The 24,784-nt window shown below is 46.4% G+C and overlaps 1 protein-coding gene across 16 annotated transcripts in view; it reads right to left on the bottom strand.

The window, feature by feature from the left end:
- Positions 1 to 1,533: 1,533 nt before the first annotated feature.
- The window catches only part of SLC8A3 (solute carrier family 8 member A3), a 167,072-nt gene continuing 143,821 nt past the window's right edge, over positions 1,534 to 24,784 (bottom strand). For 7 of the 16 annotated variants that reach the window (XM_074327277.1, XM_074327281.1, XM_074327279.1 and 4 more), the window contains 6 exons: positions 20,335 to 20,441; positions 12,691 to 12,708; positions 8,567 to 8,691; positions 7,944 to 8,043; positions 5,942 to 6,217; positions 1,534 to 3,638 (listed from right to left, as the gene is read on the bottom strand). In XM_074327277.1, the coding sequence (XP_074183378.1) occupies positions 3,262 to 3,638; positions 5,942 to 6,217; positions 7,944 to 8,043; positions 8,567 to 8,691; positions 12,691 to 12,708; positions 20,335 to 20,441 (1,003 nt within the window). In that variant the 3' untranslated portion in view covers positions 1,534 to 3,261. Of the gene's footprint in view, positions 3,639 to 5,941; positions 6,218 to 7,943; positions 8,044 to 8,566; positions 8,692 to 12,690; positions 12,709 to 17,699; positions 17,804 to 20,334; positions 20,442 to 24,784 lie in introns of those variants that run through there. The other 9 variants (XM_074327284.1, XM_019733511.2, XM_074327288.1 and 6 more) reach the window with 8 other exon arrangements.

Below are 24,784 nucleotides of genomic sequence, written 5' to 3'. Positions count from 1 at the left end.
ACTGACTGAGCCACACCATTCCGCCCCTGGATTCATTTGTTACTTAGAGTAAGGTTAGCTGCTGTCATAAATAGTATTTCAGTGGCTTAGCAAAATGCGAGCTTATTTCTCACTCATGTAGTAAGCCAGTTAGGATGGTCCCAGCCAGCGGGTGGCTTTCTTCCACGTGGTGATCCAGGAACTCACTTTCCTTCCATTTTGCGACTCTGCCACTCTCTGAAGCCTGGGAGTCCTCTTCATTCAGCCACAGATGGGAGGAAAGCTAAAGAAGGCGCACACACGTCTAACTGCCTTGGCTCTGAAGTGGTTCTCGTCACTTGTGTTCAGATTCCATTAGTGAAAGCTGGTCCCTTTAACCCAGCCAAATGCAAAGGAGACTGGGAACTACAGTCCTGGCTGGGCAGCCGCCTCCCAGTGACCACTCTATCCTACAAAAGGATGAATTATTCTATGAATGTGTGCCTCTGCCACTACCCTTTGGAAAGGGCAATAGGACCTATGATGTGCTTGCCATCCTCCTCTCCTTACCTGAGTTGTTCAGACCAGGAGTGGATACAAAGCAACCAGTCCACAGGCACCCCAAGCACCAGGACACAGCCTTCAGCAAAGGATTCTACCTTTCGGGAATGGCCCTTTGGGGATGCGGAATTGGGCACATTGTCTTCACTGAGAATTTGCACCCAGCGGGGAAAAAAGGGATGGTCCAGCTAGTTGGGAATGGAGCCGTGAGGTCATGATACAGCGTCGGGGCTGGTGGTGGCTGTGCTGGGCCATGTGCAAGACAAGCAAAGCCCAGGAAGCACCTTGGAAGGGAGAAGGGGATAGGCCCACAGGGAGAAGGAAGCAGGGATGCGGGAGACAGTGGTTTTGGGGAGGGGAGAGCGGCCGTGGTCCCTGAGAGTGTGCAGGCCCCTGTGGCCTGCTGTGCTTCCTGCTTCGGGTTCCAGAGGACACCACCCCAGGCCTGCATAGTATGGCTTCCCTCCATTGCCTGAGCTAGTTTAATGGGTTTCTGCTTCTTGTAACCAAAAGAGCCTTGGTTAAAAGATGTTTTACCTCTTCCTCTGGACTGCGAGTTTCTGAAGGTTAGGAACTTTTTCTTAGTCTTCGTATATCACCAGAATGTAGCTCAAAGCACGGAGGGTGTTCCAAATACATTTGCTGAGTGAATGATGAGTAAACAAATGAATGAATATGCCTACTGGTAACAAATACAGGGCACCGTTTGCCTAGTTGGAACCCTGCACCACCGTGCTTTTCTAATACAAAAAGCTGTTTCCTCTTTAGGCACTGCAGCTTTACTGCTTATGTCCTCCAGCGTCTTAAAGTTCACATTTTCACAAGTGAAATTTCCCTGAAGTATTTTTTGCTTTAAAAATACTGGGTCTGGCACATTGGCATCTGAGGAGACGACAGATACAAATAGAAGATACAAATAGGAGATGACAGCTTCGCCTCAACCGCATCTGCTCCAGAAGAAACCCAAGGTGGCCCCCTAGACCTTTTCCTGAAGAAACATGGGGAGAAGCAAGCTGTATTTAGAGAGATATAAGTATAGCTTTTATTTTTTTTTTAAACCAACCCAACATTTCCACTGGCAACTGTCAACATAGCTTATGACATGAGCACTGCTTCTTTTTTAGTTATTTTTTTCTTATAAAATGTGTTTAAAATTAAACAGGTGTTTTATTTTTTTCCCTTAAAAAATGCATTTATGTCAATGCAGAAAGCCTAAAGATCTGTGGGCAGTTTGGTGGTGATTTCGTGTGTGTGTGTGTGTGTGTGTGTGTGTGTGTGTGTGTGTGTTTTAAAGCCAGGTCCCTTCAAAATTTATTGGGAAAAGGTCTGTAGGGCACGGCAATCTCTTTTTCTCAAACCCAGGTTCCATGATATTATGGCAACTAAGATTCCTCCTACTGGGGCAAGAAATAGCCCACAGGCTGGAAAAAGAGCTTCAGGAGGTTTAAAAACAAGCAGGAATGTGGGAGAGATGAGGAATTCCAGTTCCTATCTTGTGAAAATGCTTTCAAACATGACCTGGGGGTCCAAGAGAGAGGAAGGAGCCCCTTATTTTCTTATAAACCTCTAAGTTTTTGTATTATCTCAAGAAATGTAGTCAGACCTCTTAATATGGTGCATCAGACAGTGAGAGGTGGTGCAGCTGACCTTTCTCAGGAGCACTGACATTTTAAATATAATCTTTCCCCTTAAAGATCTCACTAGTGGGACATCCCTTCTCTCTTGCCTCAGATTCAAAGCCAAAGATACTCAAGAAGGCAAAAGTCCCTTTGTTTCCCCAGCTGCCCTCTGTCATCACCATTCCTATTTTTGTCCCATCTCTCCCACTTGGTGATTCTTCCTGAAGAAGGATAAACATTGACACCACGGGACAGAATTTGAAAGGCTTGGGCAGGGAACAGAACAATGACTTTTTCTTTTAGATTTGATTTTGACCTAAGCATATAAAGCTCCTCCTGCTCCAGCCACTGCCACCCCCACCCCCACCCCATTCTTTAGTGCCCTGTGTGAATGTGCAAACTTACTTCCACCCAAACATCATCAGTTTACTTAAGAATTCATAGAAAAAAAGGACATAGGGAACAGGACCTTGACGGAGGCAAGAAACAGCTGTTACCCAGTAAGAGGGGGAGAGTATGTGTCTAAAAATTAATGCCTCTATCCGTTGGCTCAGACCTTGAATTCCTTCACAGCACCTTTGTTACTAACCTCAGAAAGAAAATACAAAATGAACAAACAAACAATGAACAAAACCTGATGGAAAAAGAAAGCAACCACAATAACGATTACAATGAAGAGAGAACCCCAAACCAGCCACATGGCGATGACTAATTTTCAAGCCCTACCAGCTGAGCGAGAACAGTGATGCATCAAATTGGGCAGACAGGAGAAACCCTGCCCCCAAGGAAAGTAGAAGCACAGGAATAATCAGAAAAGGTGAAATAGAAGATGGCGAAAGGGTCTGATCTTTGCTATAGGTCAGGGATGTGGGTGGAAGTGGATCTGTTGCTGTTGTTGGTTTGTATTGAATTAAATACTTGGGAAGGTGGGTGCTTCCTCCATTTTGTTTGACTGAATAAGACTCTGCCCTTTCAGTTCACTGCCAGGTCTGGCGAGGTTCCTGGGGCTCGAGTCCCGAAGCTGCCTCTCCAGGGCTGCTGATCCCCGAGAGGTCCCTGGAGGGGAGTGCCCTTCTCTCAGGAGAGGTCCTAGGTCTGCCCTGCTGGAGGCCTGGTCTGTGGCTCAGAACCCCTTGATGTAGCAGTAGGCCTCCAGCGTAGCAAAGAGTATGTAGAGGAGCCACAGGCTCACAAAGAGACAAGTCGTGGCGAGCTTGCAGCCACGCGGGCCGCCGAGCTCCCCGCCCAGGTGGGGCCTCCGGCGGTACAGGAGCACACTGATGCAGACGAACGCGAAGATGGTGAAGAGGGTGACAGAGAAGGCCAGCGTGCCGGCGGACACATGGAACTCCTGTCCCTGAAGGGCCCAGTAGATGGCGGCCACGGACCAGGCCAGGCCAATGCCCAGGAAGACGTTGACGGCGTTGCTACCCGTGACGTTGCCAATGGACGCATCTGCGTACACGTCCTGGATGGCGGCGGCTTTGCTGGCAAATGTATCTGGAAAAGAGCAGACACAAACGGGAGCTGGCGGGAGCTGACACGTGGAGGGCCTACCTTTGAGTGTAAAAGGTCGCTGGGGCCAGCAGGTGGAGCCCAGGAAGGAGAGGCGGATCCGCCGTTCACAAGCTGTGTGGCCTTGGACCAGTCACCTCCACTTCTCTGAGCTTCCCATGCAGAGTCTGAAAGATTGCTAAGGGCTTTTCTGGTCGATATTTACCGGGTGGGTTTACTGTTCCCTTTTGACTATTTCTTTTTTAAGTGAGGGTAGTTTGTTATTCTGTAATATCTCACCAGGGAGTCTTGCCATCCTGGGAAGCTCCTTAAGAGTAGTAGGTGGCTGATTGTAGCTGTCACATGGGGGCATTTTACTCACGTCACACAGGCAGTTGTTGCTCAATGCCTCAGCAATTCCTCACTGTGCTAGGTGCTGCTGGGTTTTCAGGGAGGGCCTGCAGGGTGAGCTGTGGACTCAAGACAGAGGGGCTCTGCCTTTGCAGTTAGTACATGGGCCCGGGAGGCTGCTCGGTGTTAGATGTTGACATGGATTGTGAGCACTGGAGGGACTGGCAGGGGCATCGAGCCACCCTTTTGTTTCACAGCTAAGGAAAATAAGGGTCAAGGAATCTACCTAAGGTCACATGGGAAGTTAGCAAGAGATTTGACCCTAAAGCCCTCACACGAAAGTCCTTTGTATGCCCTGCATCCAAAGAGTTTGAGCCAAAGCCCCAAATCAGCTGAGTAGACCACAGCATAACCTTCTTCCAGCCCCAAAGGCTGCCAGCTGTTCCTTGGATCAACTGCAAGGACTTGGAAGTGCCCCAAGCATTCCCCCCGCGGCCCGGCTTTGCCTCCTCATTGCCAACTTTCTCAGCTCTCCCAGAGAAAACCTCTGGCTTTTTTTTTTGCCTCTGACCCTCTACAATTTCTTCCGTCTGTTCCTTTTCCCCATATCTACTCCTTCCTCTCTAATAGTTCCCGTCCCTTGAGGCCTGGAGAACAGAGATCACAGGGCATGTCCTCCACAAAGCCTTTTCTGAATCATCCATTTAATTTTCTACCACCCGATGCATTTCTGTAATAACCAAACCTCTTAGATATAATAAATAATGTATAAGTAATCAATCCCATTGGTCAGTGCTGGGGTCTTGGGAAGAGGTTTTCCTAGAGTGTGACGCAGATTCGGTTATTCTCCAGAGGATTTGTTTTCTTGGTCCAGGAATGGTTTCCCCGGGTCCAGCCAGCAGAGTCGTTTGATGAGATTCAGCCTAATCCTTTTGTAGAAGGATGCGCTCTCTTTCTGTAGCAACTGGAAGGCCAGCAGGAGTTCAGGGTTGAGACGCCCTAGAGATCCCAACTGAACTAAGTAAGGAACCTGAGTTACTGCAGCCCCTCTCCATCTGCTAACCTAGACTCCATTCCAGCCCCGCTTACATGGAACCTTCCTTGGAAGCCATCCCTGACCTAGCCTAGCCCAGGTCCCCATTTTACACTTGCGTAGCACCTGCACTTTTTCTTCATAGAATTCATTGAGATGATTTTCATTATAGTAGTTGAGTGTCGTCTCTATCACTAGATTATAAACTCCATGTGGAGAGGAGAAGCATGTTTGTGTTGCCTCAGAGTATAGCTCCAGCAACTAGCACAGGACTATCCCAGGCTCAGTGAATGTTTGTCTAATGAATGAATAAATGTGCGCTCATGCCTGTTCATCCTTAGGTGTTTGTGAAAAAAAAAAAAATGTAATTCATCACATGAAAGGACAAGAGCTCACTAAGCTTTCTTTGCCTGTCTTGCTAGGAGACACTTTGTACTCACAGGTGTCCTTCTAAGTAGAGGAGGCAAGAATGCTTGTGGGCATTTCTATTATGACATCTTCAAGCAGGCTCATCCTGAGCCTCTCAGAGACTGCCGGAGGGAGATGGAAAGAGAACAATACCTATTCATATAATGTGTAGGCTAAGAAATTGGGCCACTTACTTGGGCAGGTAATTTAACCTCTGTGGGCCTCAGTATCCTCTTCCGTCAAGTGGGCATAATAACTGTCCCTACTGAATAGGGTTTTGGTGAGCATCACAGGGATAAAACATGTAAATTGCTTAGCAGACACAGTGCCTGATACATTAAAAGTGCTCAAGAAATGTTAGCCATCATTAATCCCGTTGACTGACTTTTGTGTACCTTTGGGGCAGAGAGGCTGTTAAGCTCAGTCTGGATGGTGAGGGAGATAATGAGGCAAAGTATAGGGGTCACTTAAACCCAGTACTCTTCTCTTTGCACACCCAAATACCCCTCACTCTCACCTGGCACAGAGGTGCCAAACGCCACGAAAATAACAGCTGTGACTGAGTCCTTGAGGCCAATGGTGCAGCCAAAGTGAGAGGCCAGGTCCCCGATTATGGCTGTGAGCATGCCGATGATGAGAATGGAGACGAAGAAGCAGGCCCAGCCATGGCAGTACTCTGTGGGGGGCACGCAGGCAAACAGCACCTTCCAGAAGACTGTCAGGAAGTGCATGACGTAGTCAAAGCAGGATGGCAGCCTCTCCTCGCCTGACTCATCCTCATCCTCGTCCCCTGCTGGAGGCAACATAAACAGGCCCAGGAAAGGGCAGTGAGGTCAGATCCCCATTCTCCAATAAATGGAGTCTAACCCACATCACGAACGTCATGAGATGGAAGGAAGCTCCTGCTCTCCCCCCGGACAGTTGGGACAGGCCAGGGCGTGGGCACCAGAAAACAGCTGTGAAATGGGAAACAAGCTGGGGTGCCCCACTGATCAATGTGAATGTAGGGCATCCAAAGAGAGTGGGAGAGAGAGGACAAAGAATAACGAAGAGAGGAAAGAGATGAAGGGAAAGCATGGGGGACCACAAGAGGAACAGGGCAGTGGTAGAGAGCGAGAGGAGGGTGGAGCAGGCCGCATTTGGTTGCCCAGGCGAAGACAAGCGAAATCAGTGGTGTGCCCACTCCTCATTAGATGCCCGGGAGGCGCTTCTCTAATTTTCCTGACATGACAGCTGCAATAACCTCGTGAGTCTGGTCATTATCCATACCCAGAGGGATGGCTGTCATTCCAGATCATGTGAGCATACCAGAGAGCCAGTGCCATCCTCCAAATATCCCATGGGACAGAGCGGGGATGAGCACCATTTGTCCTTGTCAGGAAATGTGGGCAGACTTGCCCATTCAGCAGCCCAGGAGGAAAGGATGGGCTGCAGCATGCTGGTGTCTCATCAAGGGCAACCTCTGTAATGTTTTGACACAGCCCATGGCAGCTGGGTTTAAAAAAAGCAGGAGTCACGATACTTGGGTTCCCATTTCAGTTTTACCATGAAGAGAATCTGTAGCCTGGGGTAAATCACCTCTTGTGTCTGAACCTCAGTTCCCTCATTTGAAAATGGAGAGCATTCGATTATGTGGCCTACATTCCATGATTGTCTCTTTAGGGACAAAGGAAGGTCATCAGAGGGAGAACTGGGAGTATCTGAAGCAGGCGATGTGAAAAGTGGGGCACCCGCAGCAGCAGCAGCAGTCCTGTCTTCCTGGCTGTACTTTTGTAGTGGCTCTGGGGCCTTGAGGATATGACCCTGTGCGTTGTTATGACAACAAAGCCTCATGAAAAGAGACAAGGCTGGTAGTGATCTGCAGTACAAGGGGCCTCAGTGGTACTGAGAGGTAATATCGGTGGTGGCGGCGGTGGGAGCCTCCCATCCCCCTGCAACACACCTGCGGCCTCTGGGACACTGGCTGTGCTGTGGGTCCCCACTGAGGGACCCTGTCAGTCACTGCCAAAGGAGAGGTTGGGAAGCATACAGGGTGGGGATCTGTCAATCAGTACAAAGATTTTATAAACTCCAGACCCCCACATCTTTAAGTTAAATTAGTTTTCCATTTTACAAAAATGAGGACCAAATTAATGAGAGGAAGGAAGGATGGAAACCAGAATGTACTGAGTTCATGTTTGGTACCAGACTCTGCACCATTCTACTTACTTTTCTGAGAAAGGTAGCAATAGTTCCCTTTTGGGATGAGGAAGTGGAGGCCTAGAGAGAATAACTTGTCCCAGTTCACACTGCAGAGCCAGGATTTGAAATCAGAGATAGCCATGCTCTTTTAGTTACCCCATGATTCTTTTCCAAAGTGACCGAGTGAAATAGGCAGACATCAAAGACTAGAGCTGGGGAGCTCTGGGCACTGAGGCCTTCCCAGAAATTGGTGGGTTGTTGGTGTGGCTGTGTTCTTCCTTTTCCGGTGTCACCTGCTTCTCCCAGCAAAGCCTGTGCCCATCGTGAGACCCTCTTACCTGCACTGACAGTGATGGCCTCCATGAATTGGTCCCTCCAGGAATGGGTCCCCACAACCAAGGCCAGGTTTGTCTTCTTGATCAGTTTGTCCACTGTACTCTGTCAGGGAGATAAAAACTTGGAACCATGAGGTTAGAATGCTCAGAACCATGGAGGAGTCTGGTGTTTCAAGGGAATGAAAGATACCCTGCATCTCAGGGGCTCCATGTGCTCTGAAAGTTATGCATGGGATGGCCTTGGGGGGTATCTTCTGGGAAACCCTTGTTTTGACTGCTGACAATAGAGAACAATGGTAATGATGTCAATAAACCTGCCCTGGCGTAGTGAATTTTAGTGTCTTTGTTTTAAAATACAGTTAAACCATAGCAATTACACAGCTAGGGGCTTTATAGCCCATTTATTACATATGCTATGTTATGTTTCCTGACAACATTCCTCAGATACAGAATGGCCAGCGCTATTCATTCCATGTCACAAATGGGGACGCTGAGACTGGGGTGGGTAAGTGATTTGTTCAGTTTCAACTTCACGTATTCAGTGGTAAAACTGAAACAAAACTCCAGGTCTTCTGCCTCCCACCCTGTTACTCTGTTATTCAATTAGGTCTCACTCATGGCCTGACCTTGAACTCATAGGACTCTTCAATGATGACCTCTAGTTTGGGGTGTTCGCCCAGTACTGGCTTTCCCATTTCTGCTATCCTCTTGGCTTCCTCTTCCTCCACAGTCAGCTTCCTGTCTGTCACCTCTGCAACAAAACAAAATCAGACTAGCTTTAGCACATTCTCCATTCCCTAAAAGTCTAAAGCTCAGACTATTAGGCCTGAGCAGTGGGCATAAAGCAAATAGCTCTTGGGAGTAGGGATTTTGTGTACTTTTTAGTGCCTCTTTCTATAAAGCGCTGAACACTTTATGACCACCAGACCATGGAAGGGTTCCTTGTAGACCTGGAATAAATATTCCTCTTTCTGTTTTATACCTTGGTGAGCAACCTGACCCCAAAACCTGAGAAATACTACAAAATGAAGTCCCCAAGTCATCTGGTGAGATATTGGAGAGCTGGGAGCACAGCTCTTGATCGTTAGCTATGTTAAACGCTGCGTCTGACTGCTCAGCTACTTCAGATAAGAGTTCTGGGAGGTCAGAGGTGCATTTAATTCAAGGAGAATGTCCACTGCTTCACATTAACATCTATTGCCAACACCCTTGGCACTACTCCTTTTATAAAGGAGAAAGGGGGGATATTTCCAGGAATATCTACATTCCATAGCAGTGAACATTACTCTCACAATAAGAAAGTAACTTGGAAGATTTCCCCCCAAACTTCATGAATTCCCAATGCAAGATCCCCAGGAGTTCTACAGCAAGCAGGCATATTTCTTCCGAAATACAAATATTGGTTGAAAAACAACCAAAGAAAGATATTCCTTTACTTTATTTTGAGGCACTCCCTGTGTCCCTCTGCGTCTTGACTCATTTGCCAGTGGTCCCTTCTCATGTTGGACAGTTAGAAGTTTTTTCCACTTTGGCTGGTGAGTCCATTTTAAGACCACTTCACCATGAAGACATGTTTTCTGGATTACAGTGAAATAGAGGTTGAATCTTTTTATTCCCCTCTGATTTGAAAATTGCTGTTGGCAGCCTGTTTCTTTCAGGGCTTGTCTAAGTATCTTCCCATCCAAGTCCACATTCTGACATGCAATTAATTCTTTCATTCGGCTCCTTAATGGCTTTCATTCCACACAGTGAATCTCCTAGGGAAATCCTCTAGTCTTTGGATAATCTGAAGGACAAATTGGGTCAGAGGCCAAGGTCTTCTTTTCTCTCTATCTTGGGAACTGGTGAAGCATGTGGAGGGGTGAGACTCGAGTTCTTGAGGTTGCAAGCAAGGAAAGGAATTCACTGAAAGGACTATAAGCCAAGGGTGGAAGTTTACCAAGCAGAGAGCCTATTTTATATACGGATTTTCTTAGTTGGCCCGAATGAAGATGGTAAGACAGTGTGCAGAGGATTCCTGAGCTGGCTGTTTTTACTCAGTGCTTCTGGCACCAAACACAGAAGGCAATCCCAAAATGTTTGGGAGCTGTCCGTGGTGCTGTCCTCCCGTTAGTGTTGGAGACGGCTTTCAGAAACAATGATTTCTCAAGGTTCTACATTCTTCTGTATATTTCTAAGTTAGCAATCACCCTCTAGCAGCCTGCCTTCATTTAATTAATTAATTCTGAGTCTCTTATTAGTTAATGCTGAAGGTAAATCTGGGTACATCCAGGATTCTAGCTATGAAGTCAGTGATCCTAGAAGCCAGACTGCAAGCCACTCTGAGAAAAAGCCTTTGGAAAAAGACATAGATTCCTTAAAAGCATGGGTACTCTTTTCCTCTACCTCTGGGTTTTGGAACCATATTTAAATGACTATCCTAGCAGCGACACTATTATCCATCCCCATCTCGAATTCCCCCATGTCATACTTTACATGTGCCACAAGAACTTTATACCAATATAATGAGCTCTCCAGTGACATATAAATGTACCTGTCTAACCCCTTGTCTAGCAATCAATCTAACACTGTTTCCATCTGGCAGGATATTGATCAACCTGCTGACCTGTCCACCCCTGTGGTGACAGTCAGTTTTTCCATCTAGCTTTTCTGCAGAAATGTCTTTGACAAATGACCAGTCCTCTATCTTTGAATCTCCCTCAGCCCCAGAGAGGTTTCATATCTATATATCTGGTTCACTTATTGCATTTAAATCAACTCTGATTTGGTGTCTTGGTTTGGTAGTAATTCTTCTCTTTTTTCTATTTTTGTAATAATCATTCCTTAAATTCAAATGAAGTTTAATTTCTTGAGAGAGTGATCAGTCTCAAAGCTAAAAGACCATAGTGATTCTGACCACTTGTTTATGTGACTCTTCAGCATTTTAAGTAAAGAGGATAAATGGCAGGTAATGTTGATATTCAGACTGATTAAACAAACTCAAATCTAGAAAAAAGGAGGGGGGAGAAAAAGAGGCAGAGGTAGAGAGAAAGAGAGGTGGAGGGGAAAGAGAGAGAGAGACAGAGACAGAGAGAGAATAGGATGCAAGATTGAGCAAATATTGGAGGAACAAAGAGCTTTCCAGACCAGACAGGAATAAATTGCCATGAATGCAATACCGACACCCTCAGAAAGAAGTGGGGCGATGCAGCCAGCTCTCACTCCCAGGTCCCTGAACTCTGTGCTGTGGCTCAGAATGAACATACTTACTCCTCATCTTTTACCACCAGGCATTGCTAATCACGTTTGACTGTCCACCCAGGAAAATTCAAACAAGGATTTAAAATTTCCAGTGAATTTAAAGTCTAACCAAGGACACCTAAATTAAAGGTTTACAGATTGAAATATTTAGGAAATGATGCCTTCTTTATTTTTCAGCGTCTTCTATTGGTATTTGTGCAAATATGTTGAAAATATAAAGAAGCTTAAATTAAATCACAATCTTTGATGTATGTGGTTGGTGGGAGGAGGAAGCAAAAGTTGGAATGAAGACACACAAATACCTTCTCAGGCAAGAGGATGAGTGAAATGGAGAAGGAACACCCAGGGCTAGACATAGATACCCAGGGAGAATAGTGGAATATATGGGTTGGAGGTAGCCCTTACCCTGTTGTTATAAAGAGGAAGCAAGAGGCCAAGGAAGCTGGCGTAATTTTTTTCAGAAAGGGAAAATATAGGGGTTTATCTACATTTTTTTTGTTTGAGGCTCCAAGGAGGCAAAGGTCCTTACTATGTGCACTGCCCCTTCTCAAACCCAGGGTATAACCTATAGGTGACTTTGAACACCAATGAATTATGTAAGATGCTTTGCCTCTTAAAAGTTATCTTAATTTTTTAAATATGCTCAAAGAACTTATGAAATGTAAGATGTTCTTTTAAAATATGTTGAGACGTCTTATAGAGTTCACTCTGCCTGCACCAAAAGCTATAGTATTGCTGGATATGATGGACGTGCTTTGCTATCTGCTCACAAAGTTGGATGTTGTTTTTGAGTGGATTCCACTGATGCAGGCAGATGCTCAAGGTAGGTGTCTGTCCCACAACACGATCTAGATTCTGCATGAGCATCGCTCCAAAATAAATTCTCTAACATTTCTAGTTCCAGCCAGATAATTACTTCCACCTGCCACAATATCCTCATTCTTCTTGTTGTTCATGGCACATGGGACTTCAAGTCTCAGTGACAAATAAACCAAAGTTCTGGCAATTTAGACCTCAGCTGATAAGATGGAACATCTCCAGGATCAGTAAAATTCCAGATTCTTTAACAATTGCTTTTCGTGTCCTCACAGCAGCTCCTGGTTATTTTCCCCTGGATTGCGCAAGATCATAGAACTTCCCTTCAAATCCTCTCATTAGGAGATTCGGCTCTGAGTCTCATCCTGTCTTGCCCCACAACATGAGACGACAGATGAATTAACTCAGGAGAAGTCTATGACCCACCATCTCTTTGGTAAGTTTTAGTTCCCTTCCTGGTTCCAGAGAGGACCAGCTTCTGCCTTTACCCACATCCACTGATTAAAATGGTGCTCAAGGAATTGTCTATTCCTCATGATTACTTCAAGTGGGAAATAAGCCTCCTAGGCTTTAGGAGAACTTGTCAGGTTGACTTGAGCTTACAGTTCATATTAAATAAATCAAAGGACTTTGGTCTTAAACTAAGTAACAGCACTGGCAAGAAGTAGAAAAGAGGGGGCAAGACACTTCTTACCTGGAGACAACAGGAGCGCTGTTTGCAAATGGATACCAGACAAGGGGAAGAAAGAAAAGGAAAGAACATTAAGGTCCCATCTTGAAAGTGTCCCCAGGCTTTGTGGTTGCAGCAGCATAAGGAAAGCAGTGAGCTTAGTAGGTGAGAGCTCTGCAGCCACATGCGAAAGGCAGCATTTAAAGCATGCAGCAGTAGCAGCAGCAGCAGCAAGAGGGGTGGGCCACTGAAGAGACTGCTGAGCACCAGGTCCCTGCAGTTATGAGAGTGTTCCCCACACCTTCCCTGTGACTCTGAGGGCTAGGGAGCGAGGGATGAGGATAGGGGAACCAAGGAGGTGGAGCGGAGACAGAAGTTGGTCACTCGTGATTTTCTAAGGAATCAAGTTATCACATCCATTCTATAAAGGAGAATCAGTTACCTTGAAAACTGTACAGGTTGCAACCCAGCCTGAATAGCTGGCTTATCGGTGGAGAATCTGACCCTGGGGCTTGAATAGGAGCTCTGGGCACTGAGCCATGGTGTACAAGAGCGGAACAGTGCCCAGTTCTATGTCTTCTATCCTTAATTTTTAAATCAGATCATGCTCACATCTCCCAGGGCCCATAACACTTCCTTGGCCATAAAGGGCTTCGTGGCTACCATGTCGGCTAGAACTTTGAGTTCCCTGAAAAGAATGACCCAGTGAAAAGGTAAGTCCTGCAGAATGTTTTCTTTGAATGGTTTATCTTTTTATAGATATAGCCTGGAGGTCAGGGCCACGCACTCGTCCCATTCTGTATCGTGTGTGCATAGCTAAATCACTGCAACTAGTAGTTGTTCAATAAGGTTTTGTTATTTGCTGACAATTTTGGCAATCGTGTTTCTCACAAATCCTGTAGTGCTACATCGCTGGCCTTTTGTTCCAGAAAGGACAGGCTAAACCAGAACCCAGATATTCTGGACCAGAGAGGCTCTCATATTCATAGACTGAAATAGACTGAGAGTTATTCATAGATGGGAGATGACACATACAAGGTCCTTGCATGGACAGGGAAGCTGAATTAAAGATGGACCCAACATCGGTTGTCCCCAGTCCCTAAATGTGTACTTACGCTAAACTCTTTCAGATTTCAAGGTCCCAAAATAAAACATTCTTGTGACATACTACATTTTCATCTTGGTAGTTAGTACATCCCCTTACTCCTTGGCTCTTGTCAAATACAAGTCTAGGAACATACTCTACATACTCCTGGTGTAGCTGGTGACTGGTAGAGATTGCTGAAGAAAGAGTGGGGGGGGGGGTGTCTGTGAATCGTTTCTTCTAAAAATATCTAGGAATGCAACTCAGGCCTGTGATCCCATATTCACAGCCACTGAAGACATATGTGGATCCAGAATCTTTATGGTATATAAGCAGCAACTGACTTTTTCTGGTTTCTCCTATATAGAATTACAAGGCGTAATGGATCAATGGATCTCCTTACTACTGAGACAGACTAGATAGATAGATAGATAGATAGATAGATAGATAGATAGATAGATCAATAGATAGATAGATGACAGCAAAAGAGCTTGTTTAATTCTGCTCCTTCTATGGATCTGCATGGAAGAGCTCCATCTTGACCCCAACTTCTAGTGGAGACCAGAGACCCAAATGCATCAATGTACCCAGGTCGGCCAGACAAGGGGCAGCTCTTCCGAAAGGTCCCTGCTGCCCTGTTTTTCACTCAGACGTACCTCCCAACACCAGGAGCATCCTAGCACAGTGAGAGGGCTTGCAGTCAGCTAGAATGGCACCACTCTCCGCTCAGTGTCTGCATGAATCTGAGCTGTTCCACCTAGCAGTTACAGATGGGTCAGTGAGATCCAGGTAGCCCTGGATCAACTTTGAGTGACGCGATACTTCCAGGGAGTTTTTCCTGCTACTGATTATGAGAGAAGCTGGAGCTGACCCTTCCCCTATATTGATCCTCAGGGTCAGGCAAGAGTCGTCTATCCCTGCTCAGATTGCACTGGGACAAGAAGGAAACAGCATAGATCTGTAAATAATCGGAAGCATCTTGTCAGGGTGAGCCCATGGATATGGTAAGAGGAGGAACCAAAAGACCCCATCGTTGGGGGAGAGTTCTTTCCTTCCCCCCGAGACTTTCAATGCCCAGGCCTAACAGCCTTGACTCTGCCATCAGTGTTGCTCTTAGGAGACCAGGTCTAGACCCCAGTGCTTACTTGACTCCAGCATAACCACGTTTCCTAATCATCCTCCCTTTTCCCCGCCCAAGCTTGTCCAAAACTTTTAATCTCACTTCTGAAATCTCTTTTGTTTGCCAAGAATAGAATCTCCTATTTCAAATCCACTCCTTTTTTTATTTTTATTTTTTGTAATGCAATTGTCATCTTGGCCATGCAGAGACTTTGCTGTGCTGAATGCCTACGATGCTCCCATGCAGCAGTGATAATGAAAAGCAATTTCCACTGTACTGTTTCTCACTCCAAGAACAGCAGGGAATTTGGAAATCAGGATGGGTTTTTATTTGATTCTGAGTCTAGACAATCAAGTTTTAAGACCTTTCACCTTACGGTCTGATGACAAAATATGGGAAGACCTGAAGAAACTGAAAATTACTGACACATTTCCTATTGACACCTTCCATCTTGGTCCTGGGAAGATCTGCAGGGCAGAGCACACCAATGACTTGATGACATCCTTGTCTTCTTACCTGTGCCCTCCCTCTGGACCAGGCTCCACCTGGGCTTTGCTGATATCTTCTTGGACAGAGAATTCAGTACAGCAAAAAGGAGTCCTCAAATGGGGAGTAGCCATAGGTGTTCGCGTTTGACCAACCCTCTTGAAGAGCACAAGGTTTATCTTAGGTCACTCTCTGTCCTAGGGGTTTGATGAAGAGGCAGGAAAGAAGAGCCCTTTTACCAGTGGAATAAAGTCATGGACAGACTTCCAACCTATTCTTATCCGGAGCCACTGCCTTCTTTCCAGCTACCCTGTATGATTCTTTGTGCTGCTTTCATTGGCGCCTAAGTAGTTGGGACTGTGAAAATTGATGAAGCTGGTTTACAATGACCTTAGGTGTCTGCTGCATCCAACCAATCATGAAGATGTGGAGTCAATGCAAAGGGAGGTGGGAATGAGGTAGCGCCGATGTTGAGATAATTTCTGAGAATATGCTCAGTGGCAGAAGCTGGAAGACTGGCAAGAATACAGCCTGGGAAGCAATGGAACCACAGATTTCTCTTTCTTTCTTCCAGCACTCTTTGGCAGTCAGGTTCATGGCAGCACCCTATTAGGTAGCCAAGGAGAGGATGAGTAATAGAGGATGGAGGGGACTTCTGCTTCTAGAACATCAGGTGTGTTGAAACCAGTGTGGTATAGAACTGGTCAGGTCTGCAGAGACAGTCCACAGAAGACAATGAGAACTGCTCAGTCATATGGGTCTGAGAAGATCTGTTGCTGAGCCTTTGGGAGTGTAGTTGCTGAATCTCTTAGATCTGTCCTTGGGTGAAAGTCTTTACGATGCTCTTTGCCGTGTAAATACGAAGTGGTTGCAGAATAATCACCCCTTTTTGACAAACAAATGGCTCTCACTGTTTCATCTTCCATGAGGCTCTCAGCAGCATTTATCTCCCAAAGGGGAGTGTGAATGTCCTCCGCTTGGTACTTCCCAAGTGCACCCTTACCAATTCCCACATGTATTCCTCCACCACTTTCAAAGCAGTGGCTTCCAATCATTTTCTTCAAGGGAAGAAATCTTTCCTTTCATCTCTCTTGGTTGCAACATAATCAGTCCCACAGGAATGAAACCCTGGAAGGTATTCCAAGAAGAATGTCCGGAGGAAAAGAGGAGATGAGGCCATTTCTCTGGTGTGGGATGATGTGTTATCTTGGGGTCTGGGCGATGTGCTCATTTGCAAATGTGAAGGGAAGGCAGGCTTCTGTGAACCATCCAACACCTGTTTCCCAAGGACTAATACCCACTATAGCATTCAGAGTCCCTTCTCCAATTGAAAAACTCGTAAGTCAATTCTCTGGGGCTGCCCAATGTCAGTCCTTTTCCAGGGCCCTCTGGCTAGGGAGATTTCCATACTCAAAATTCCTTCCTTCCTTTTGCAGACTCTCCATTTTCTGCTTTAGGGATTGCATTATCCTAAAGTAGCCTGAATAAAGTAACTTACCTTGGGCTAGGAACAGAGGTAGAATGGGACGGGGTGGGATGCTAAGGGGAGGAAGAATAGCTCAGGATTGCAAATTACACGACTACCACATAAGCCAGCTCTTTCTCAGACAGCTTTCAGAAGCTGTGGCCTCTGACAAATGGTATACCTTTCCATGCCACAGTCTACCCAACTGTGAAATAGCCAGATAAAACACTTACCTCCATGAAGGGCAGAGGGGCCTATGGGACACTGCAAGTGAATAACCTGGCAAGCACGCAACGGAGGAGGTTGGGGAATGCAGCAGAAAACTGTCAAAGCATCATTGCAACATGGGCCCAGCCCCCATTCCAGACCATCCCCCATTCAATCCAAGCTCGAGAGTGAGGGGTGGGAGGGGAAGAAAGCAGGGAAGGGGCACCGGCATGCATTGCATCACATTCCTTTCTTTTTCTTCTCCTCCCCACCCACCAAGGAGTTTCCACATTTACAGGTTATTGTGTATGTGTGTGGGCTGTGCGGGAGAGTGCAGGGGACAGTGGTCATTAGATAACTGGAGCACAAGGCAGAAGTAACTCGTGAGGGTAATGAGGAGGCTGCAGCGCTGCCCAAAAGGTGGGAAAGGAGGACTTGGAAATAAGCTAAGGCTAAGAAGGCAGAGATGATACCGAAACAGGGTGAGAGCGAGAATACAGGAGGGAAAAGAATAAAAAAAGTCTGTTGGTCAAAAGGAGGAAGGAAAAGGGACGAAAAAGGGGGAGAAAAAATATAGTTGCTTTTTGTTGTTGTTGCTTTTCGGTTTGTTTAAATTTTTTCGTTCTTTTTGTTGTTTTATTTTGTTCGGTTTTTTTTAAAGAATCTCACACCTGATATTCCACGTTCCATCCATTTCGGTTCACCAAGGGCAATGAAGAAATTCTCTTGCCTTTCGTATTCCTCCTCATCTACTATTTTAACCCTTATGGTTTTCCTGTAGGGACAACAAGAGAGAGAGTGTGTGTCGACTGGGTCGGCAGATTGGTCGGTCACTTGGAGCACAGCCTTTAACATCATCCCCCATCACTCTTGGCACATGCAGCCCAGTCCCGCCATGGTGGCTTTGACAGGACTATGGTGGATTGTATTGTTCTTATATTTTAAAAAATAGTCTTAGCTTTTCTTGTTTCCTTGGTCATAGTTGTTCTTATGGGTGAGAGGGAAAGGGGGGCAGGAGGCAAAGAAAAGTGGGCAAAGGAAGGGATCCAGGAGGACAGCCGGGGAATGGAAGAGAGAAGGGGTTGATGGTGGGGAGGAGTCATTTTAGATCCTGCGGAAGGTTAGTAGGAAGTGAGTTGGGCAGCACATTCCACTGGGTGTCACATGGTAACAGTGGCACTTCTTTGGGCAGCAGATAAACTACTGGTCCACGGCCCTTCTACAACAGGAAATATGTCAACAGTACCTAACTAGGGACTGCTTTCCTTCCTTGCGTCTATACCCACTTCTCATGTGAGCTCCATAAATAAAAATCTGGAAGGAAAGTATTTATGAGGAAGGGAAATGAGAGAGAGAGAGAAAGCAAGGAAAGTGGAATTCTATTACCATTTTCATTCTTTATCTCATAGGGCTTCCATGGTGGAAACTGAAATACACATGTATTAATCACAATATAACATAGGGCTCCTTTGATATTGACAGCTGACGCATTCCTGGGAAAGTGTGAAGAAAACGATGTAAATCATGAAATTCTAAACCGCCCTTTCGACGTCTATCGTATTGGGGCGATGTCCCAAGGCTGGCCTCCCTCAATGCTGATTAGCAAGGCTCCAAGGGACAAGGTGATGGAGGTTTCTGCTCATTTCTGGGTATCTCAACGAAACATAGTGTCTTTTAAAAACAAATCATCAGGAAATCAAAGTTCCCTGAAAAATCGCTCCCCTCCAGACATGAGCCTGGCTCAGGCCTATGGTCATCGGAGAAGTTGCTGTGTGGGCCTGGATCTCCCTGTGTGGCTTCTCCCGGTCCTTCATGGAACCACAGTGCGGTCGGTGGGTCCCAACAGTGAACCCTGATGATTATTCTCATTCTCTCTCTCTCCCCCCCACCCCCCCCCCTGCTTTTTGGCCTGGGACCTAAATGTTCTCTGAAAGGGCAAAGAAATGCTAACAAAAAACAGCCTAAAATGTTCAGCCTAATCAGAGCCTCTGATATATCTATTCCATTCTAAAAGCAGGCTCAGCTTTGCTATGTACGAGGTGGTAGATTGATCTGAGATAGTTTGTTGGGCACAGGACTTGCTGTGCATTTGTGTGGGGTGTGTGTGTGTGTGTGTGTTACGAGTATAATTTTGGTCAACTTTCTGGCACTTTCTTGGACACCTTGCTCAGAGGAGAAGACAAAGCTCACTGATTTCAAGAAACATTTTCTGGGAATTGCTCTCAAGGTGCCAGGCCCTGGGGCTGTCTAGGAGATGTGAGCCTGGCCTGTTTTTCCACTGCAGGGACTCAGCTGTCGGATGGGAAGGGCTGCTCTGAGACCTTGGGCGTGGCCTGCAGTGATATGATTGACAGCTCTGCCAGGGAAGGACTGCTGCCTCACATCCTAGCAGCTCCCCCGTCCATAGAGTCCTCCATCCAGAAGAGGATTTTCTGACTTGCTTATCGGAGGCCTGGAGGGTATAGAGTCATTTAAGTTGAAGGCAAAAGCTCTATCTAATCTGAGGGTCCTGTGACTTCTTGGAGAAGCATCTGCTCAGGTCAGAATCTCTCTCCCACTGTTGTAACACTCTGCCTCCACATCTAGGCGCTCTTCACGGGGAAGACAGAATACTGTCGGTAGGTCTCTGACCTAGACCTACTTGTATTTCAAACTTGTATTTTCAGCTCAGCCAAGGCTGGGGAGAGAAACACACCTTGATAGCAGGGATATGGCAGATAAGATGGATCCTAAGGCCTGCTCTGGGCAATGGGATGAACCACAAACAGAACCCAAATCTAAATACATTGATTCTCAATGCCCAGAGACTATAGTTTAGCCCTGAGAATAGCTGTTGCCTGGAAATCTGTGCTGAGAGCCTGGGCGAGTTTCCAAGTCGTGATTTGCATTGTGCTATCTGGTCTTTCTTTTCTGTGTATTAAACCATTCAGGAGAGGCAGAGAGCCTCATATACGAAAGTCTCAGGGCTGTAGCTCGCTCTCTCTCTCTCTCTCTCTCTCTCTCCCTCTCCCCCTCTTTCTGGTTTTCCCCATATCCATTTCCCCATCTTATAAAAATTACCATTGGCGCTTGCACACCCCTCTTATGGATACCATGTGACAGGTTGGCAGATGTTAGGACACAGCTGGGAGTGAAGAGAGGACAGCGAGTGGTGAAAAGAGAGGAAAAGAGAGAACAAGAAAGGAAACAAAGAGAAAGTGAACTGGATAAGTAGACGAAAGGGGAGGAGAAGGAGGCAAAGAAACTGGGGAAAGGAAGAAACAGAAGAGAAGAAGTTAACGTTAGTGTGGGGACAGGGTACTACACCTTTCTGAAAACTCATATCCACCATGCGGGGGCCCATCAGCTCAAGGAAGTAATTCTTGTTTTTCTCATACGCCTCATCATCAATTACCTTGATGTGAATTGTTTTGCTGTGGATGGAAAAATAAGTGTCATAAGCAAGGAGTAGAGTGGGAGGGCAAGCCAGCCAGGAGAAGAAACAGAATGAGAAGGAGACAGTGGAAAAGTCCAGAAAGGTCCAAGTTCGCCCCAACTTCACAGGGGCAGGGAGGAGAGGGGCTACTTTGACCTCTTGCAGCCTCGGCTCCTCCTGGGTTTCCTGTGGCTTCATGGCATGGCCAGACTTGAAGATAGGAAATAGCACAGGTTTCACAGTCAAAGGGTCTGGGTTCTGAACCTGGACATGCTATGTGACCTTGGACGAATAATTTCGCCGCTACACAGACATGGACAGTTCTGAGAGCATGAAATAATCTATGATACATGTAATGCCTTAGAGATTTAGGTCCTCCCATGTTTGCTTCCTTATTCCTCTTACTTTTGAGACAAGAAAGATTAAAAAAAAATTTTTTTTGACTTTTAAAATCAGCCGATGTTGATCTGAAATGTTTATTTTATAGAAAGGGCAGAAGGGGCGGGGCAAGTTGGCCTGCGGGAGTCTTGCCTGGAATAGTAGGACTTCTCTCTTTCTCTGTGGCAGTGACTGTCACAGGCAGGCCAGGAGGGCCACCTGGCTCAAGCCACACATTCTTGTCATTCACAACGGGCCTCAGAAACTGCTGAAGCGCTCTCCAAGCAAACTTCTGTAGTCACAGGCATACACTGACCAGATCATATTAAGTCCAGGGCACTCTGAATTTATTATTAGTTTATAAATCCTATAGTGACCTTGTGACTAGCACATCTATGTTGTTTTTTTATGTTAAAAGGTGTTATTCTGTTCATTTAAACATTGAAAAAACTATAAACCCATTTTAGTAACCCTGCTTTGCATTTCTTCTTCTTCTTCTTTTTACTATTACTAGGAGCTTTAAAAATGGAGATGGAACTGGGCCAAGCCTCTCCCAACCTTTGCTTTGTGATGGGGACATTTCAGGACCAGACCCCAGTCAAGCTGTTTTGGCCTCTCCCAGAGGATGTGAGGCATTGCTGGATGAAGAGCGGCATGGAGCTGAGCCTCCCCTCAGCCCTCAGCCCTAGGAAAGAAGGGACCCAGCAGAAGCCTGTTCAGCAGCCTGTGGGTGCACCTTCTTTCAGACTGGGGTGCCCGGAGCCCTGCCCTTTGTTGAGGACAGTGAGGTCCTCAGCAACGCTCTTTATTTTTTTTAATAAAGTAAGACTATCTTTACATTCTGACTTGGGACCACCTCTCTGCTCTCCTGAGCTTTCTCAAGTCACTGTTAGAGATGGACACCTATGGAGCTACTCTGTCCACACTGTCGCTCCTGTAGAAGCAGATGTGGACCCATCATTCCTGAAGTGAATGCAACAGCTGGTACTGACACACCCCGGCCCCCACTACACACTGCTTCAAAAACCAAGACTCCATAGCCTCATCGCTTGCCATCCCCATCCCCGTCATGGAAACACTCGGCTAGCCACCATAGAAAGGAGAGTGTTCAGTCTCCAAAGGCCTTCCTGCCTTCAGAGCAGTGGCACTGGTCATGGCGACCGATGCCTGGGATCAAATCCGGCCCCCCCACCTCTCACTGGCCGGGTGACCTTGGGCACTTGCTAGAGCTCTCCCAGTCTCATTTGTAAAGTGGAATACGAGGACCTACTTTATAGTGTTCTTAAATGAGATAACGCACACAAAGCCCTTGGCAGGGTACTTATTCCCTAGTGTGTAATAAACAGCAACCGTTATTACTAAGAGCAGTATGATCCATTTGGTGCTTTGAGAGTAATATATGAGGGAGTCTTACGATCTTCAGTCATTACATCAGAAAAAAAGGGGAAATCGATAAATAGAACTGGTGACCCAAGCGGTGGTAGGGGCTGGAAACAGAAGTCAGGTCAAGAAAGCATGGGCTGAAACAGGATGCTAGATCCCAAAGGGGTTATTGAGGGGCTTAGAAAGCGGAGGGTGGTAACAGGGAGAGCAACTCTCATATTCTCCTGAAGTCTGGCCTTGTGCCCCTGTCAGCAACAAGCTCTGGGCTGAACAGACGACATGTCATAAAACATAGCATGACTGGTGCTTGCTGTGAAGTTTAGTGAACAGATAAACAGAATAAGAGAAGCCATCGGCAACTTACTGAAGACAGGGAAATAAGGGCAGACATTAAAGAGTGGCAGGAGGAATTTAGCTGAGTGAGCTGGAGCCACTAGTGGCGGAGGCAGGTGTGAGATCCCCTTACTGAGATCATTTATGGGGAAGGTATCACATCGGTTTGAACTTAAGACGTCACCTTGCCTGGAGCTAGAGAAAGCCCTTCCAGATCTTGAAAACTGAGAAAGTTCTCAGTTCTGCTTAAGCCACAGATGAGGCCCAAGAACATTTAAATGTATTCAGTCACCGGCCAGGTCTTAAGTTCTCTTTCCAAACTAATTCCCCCAATTCAGTATCAAATTGCTCAAGCCCCAAACCTGGAATCACCCCGGATTCCTTCCTATCTTTCTTCCCTCCTTCCCTGCTCCCACCTCTAACCCTAATCCATTTAACTCACCACCATCTTTCCTTCTGCTTTCAAGACCAAGATCACAACACCTTTACTTCTCACTTGGACTTTGCAATGGCCTCCCAAGAGATGTTCTGCTCTCGCTTTTGCCCTCTTCCTGCATAAACCCTTCCCTACACAACAACTGGGGTTTATCTATTAAAAATGCAATCCAGGTCCAATCACACCCCCTGTAATTGGATACATACAAATTCTTCACACGGCCTATAGGGTCTTGTATGAGCCAGGTGCTGTTGACCTCACTGACTCCACTCAGTGTTCTCTCCTTGTTTGCGGGTCCCAGACAGACTGGTCTTTCTGTTCCTCCAATCAAGTCCTTTCCCACTTAGGGCATCATCCCGGGTGTTTTCTGTATCTGGGTCTGTGCTTAGCCTCATCCTTTGAGTCTCCACATATACATCACCTCCTCGGAGAGGCCTTCCATGGCCACATTATCTCCTTGGATCTCTTTCCTCCCCACCATCTCTACCTTTGCATCGTGGGTCACGTTCCATCTTGTTCCGTCTGCTCATTCCCTTCAGTGCACTAATCACAGCCTGAAGTTAGCTGGTTAGTTTATGAACTTACTTGTTTATAGTCTGTGTGTCCACATTAGACTGTAAGCTCCATGAGCACAGCAAACTTGTCTCTTATTTGCCACTGTCATCCCAGTGCCTGGCGCAGAGGGCCCTCCATCGTGACTTACTGAGGAACTAATCGTGAATTCCTAACACACCTGAGGCTACATGAAATCACTCTGCTCTGCCTTTTTGCATAAAAATATAATTCATTAGGGACAAAAATATATTTTGAAGGCGATTTTGATGGAATGCCTGAGGATTCTCAGTGAGACAAAGAGACCAGAAGCCCGACGTCATTGAACTACACCCTCGGCTTATTAGCCTATTTTACGGTCCAGCCCACAGGAGAGCTTTCTGACAACAGCCTAGATCTACCTCACGGGTTTCGGCGAGGGACTCTGAACCCTACATCTCTCCTATTCCCAATTCCTCCTTCCGGCCCAGTAGCAGTTCCTAAGTGGTTATGGGGTCACCCTATCCTGACGAGCTGTTCCGAGAGCCAGTAATGCTTTCAGAGATTCCAAGGCTTGCCCTGCCCCTTCCTGAGCCTTCTGCGGAGGGACATGTCAAAGCTGAGGCCCGGCTGTGCTGCTTGGGAAGGGTGCTCCCAGGAGATCTCCCACCAACAACCCAGAAGGGAACAGGGAACACATTCCTGGGCCATCAGGCTGGCCTCTCAGAACATTTCTTTGCATCGAGGACACCCAATTCCAAATTAAGCCTCTGGTCCTCAGGGTACTGCAAAGACAAAGATCATCTTTAACCACTGAGCTCCTCTAGGGTGAAAGGGGAAGGAAGCAGCATTCATTTGTTGCGTGGATGAAGGAGTACTACGTAGGAGGAGGACCCTTTATGCGAGAAAAGAATCTAACATAACATCATCTTATATTCATCACCATGAGAAGAACTTGCTTATTTCATCCTTACTTCCAATGTGAAACATGGGTATTACTATTTCTACTTTACAGAGAAGAAAACAGATGCTCAGAAAGGTTAAGTACCTTGCCCAGAGTCACACAGCTATAGTAAGCAGCAGAGCTGGGATTTTAGCATATGTCTCCTATTACTCCTACGGCTTATGTCTTACAAGCAGGCAGGCAAATTCTGAGTGCCATTCCCAAGTCGTGGCCACAGTGAGGAACCACAGAATTCTCCCATTTAAATTCAGGCAGCACAGGCAGATAATACGTGGATCTGCCTCTGCACTGTGCTATGAGTAGGTGGTATCCTAAC

The sequence above is a fragment of the Rhinolophus sinicus genome, linkage group LG03 (assembly GCF_036562045.2).
Source record: "Rhinolophus sinicus isolate RSC01 linkage group LG03, ASM3656204v1, whole genome shotgun sequence".
NCBI classification, from domain to species: domain Eukaryota; kingdom Metazoa; phylum Chordata; class Mammalia; order Chiroptera; family Rhinolophidae; genus Rhinolophus; species Rhinolophus sinicus.
The sequence above is the reverse complement of the archived record's forward strand: the minus strand, read 5'-3'. Positions and strand labels throughout refer to the sequence as shown.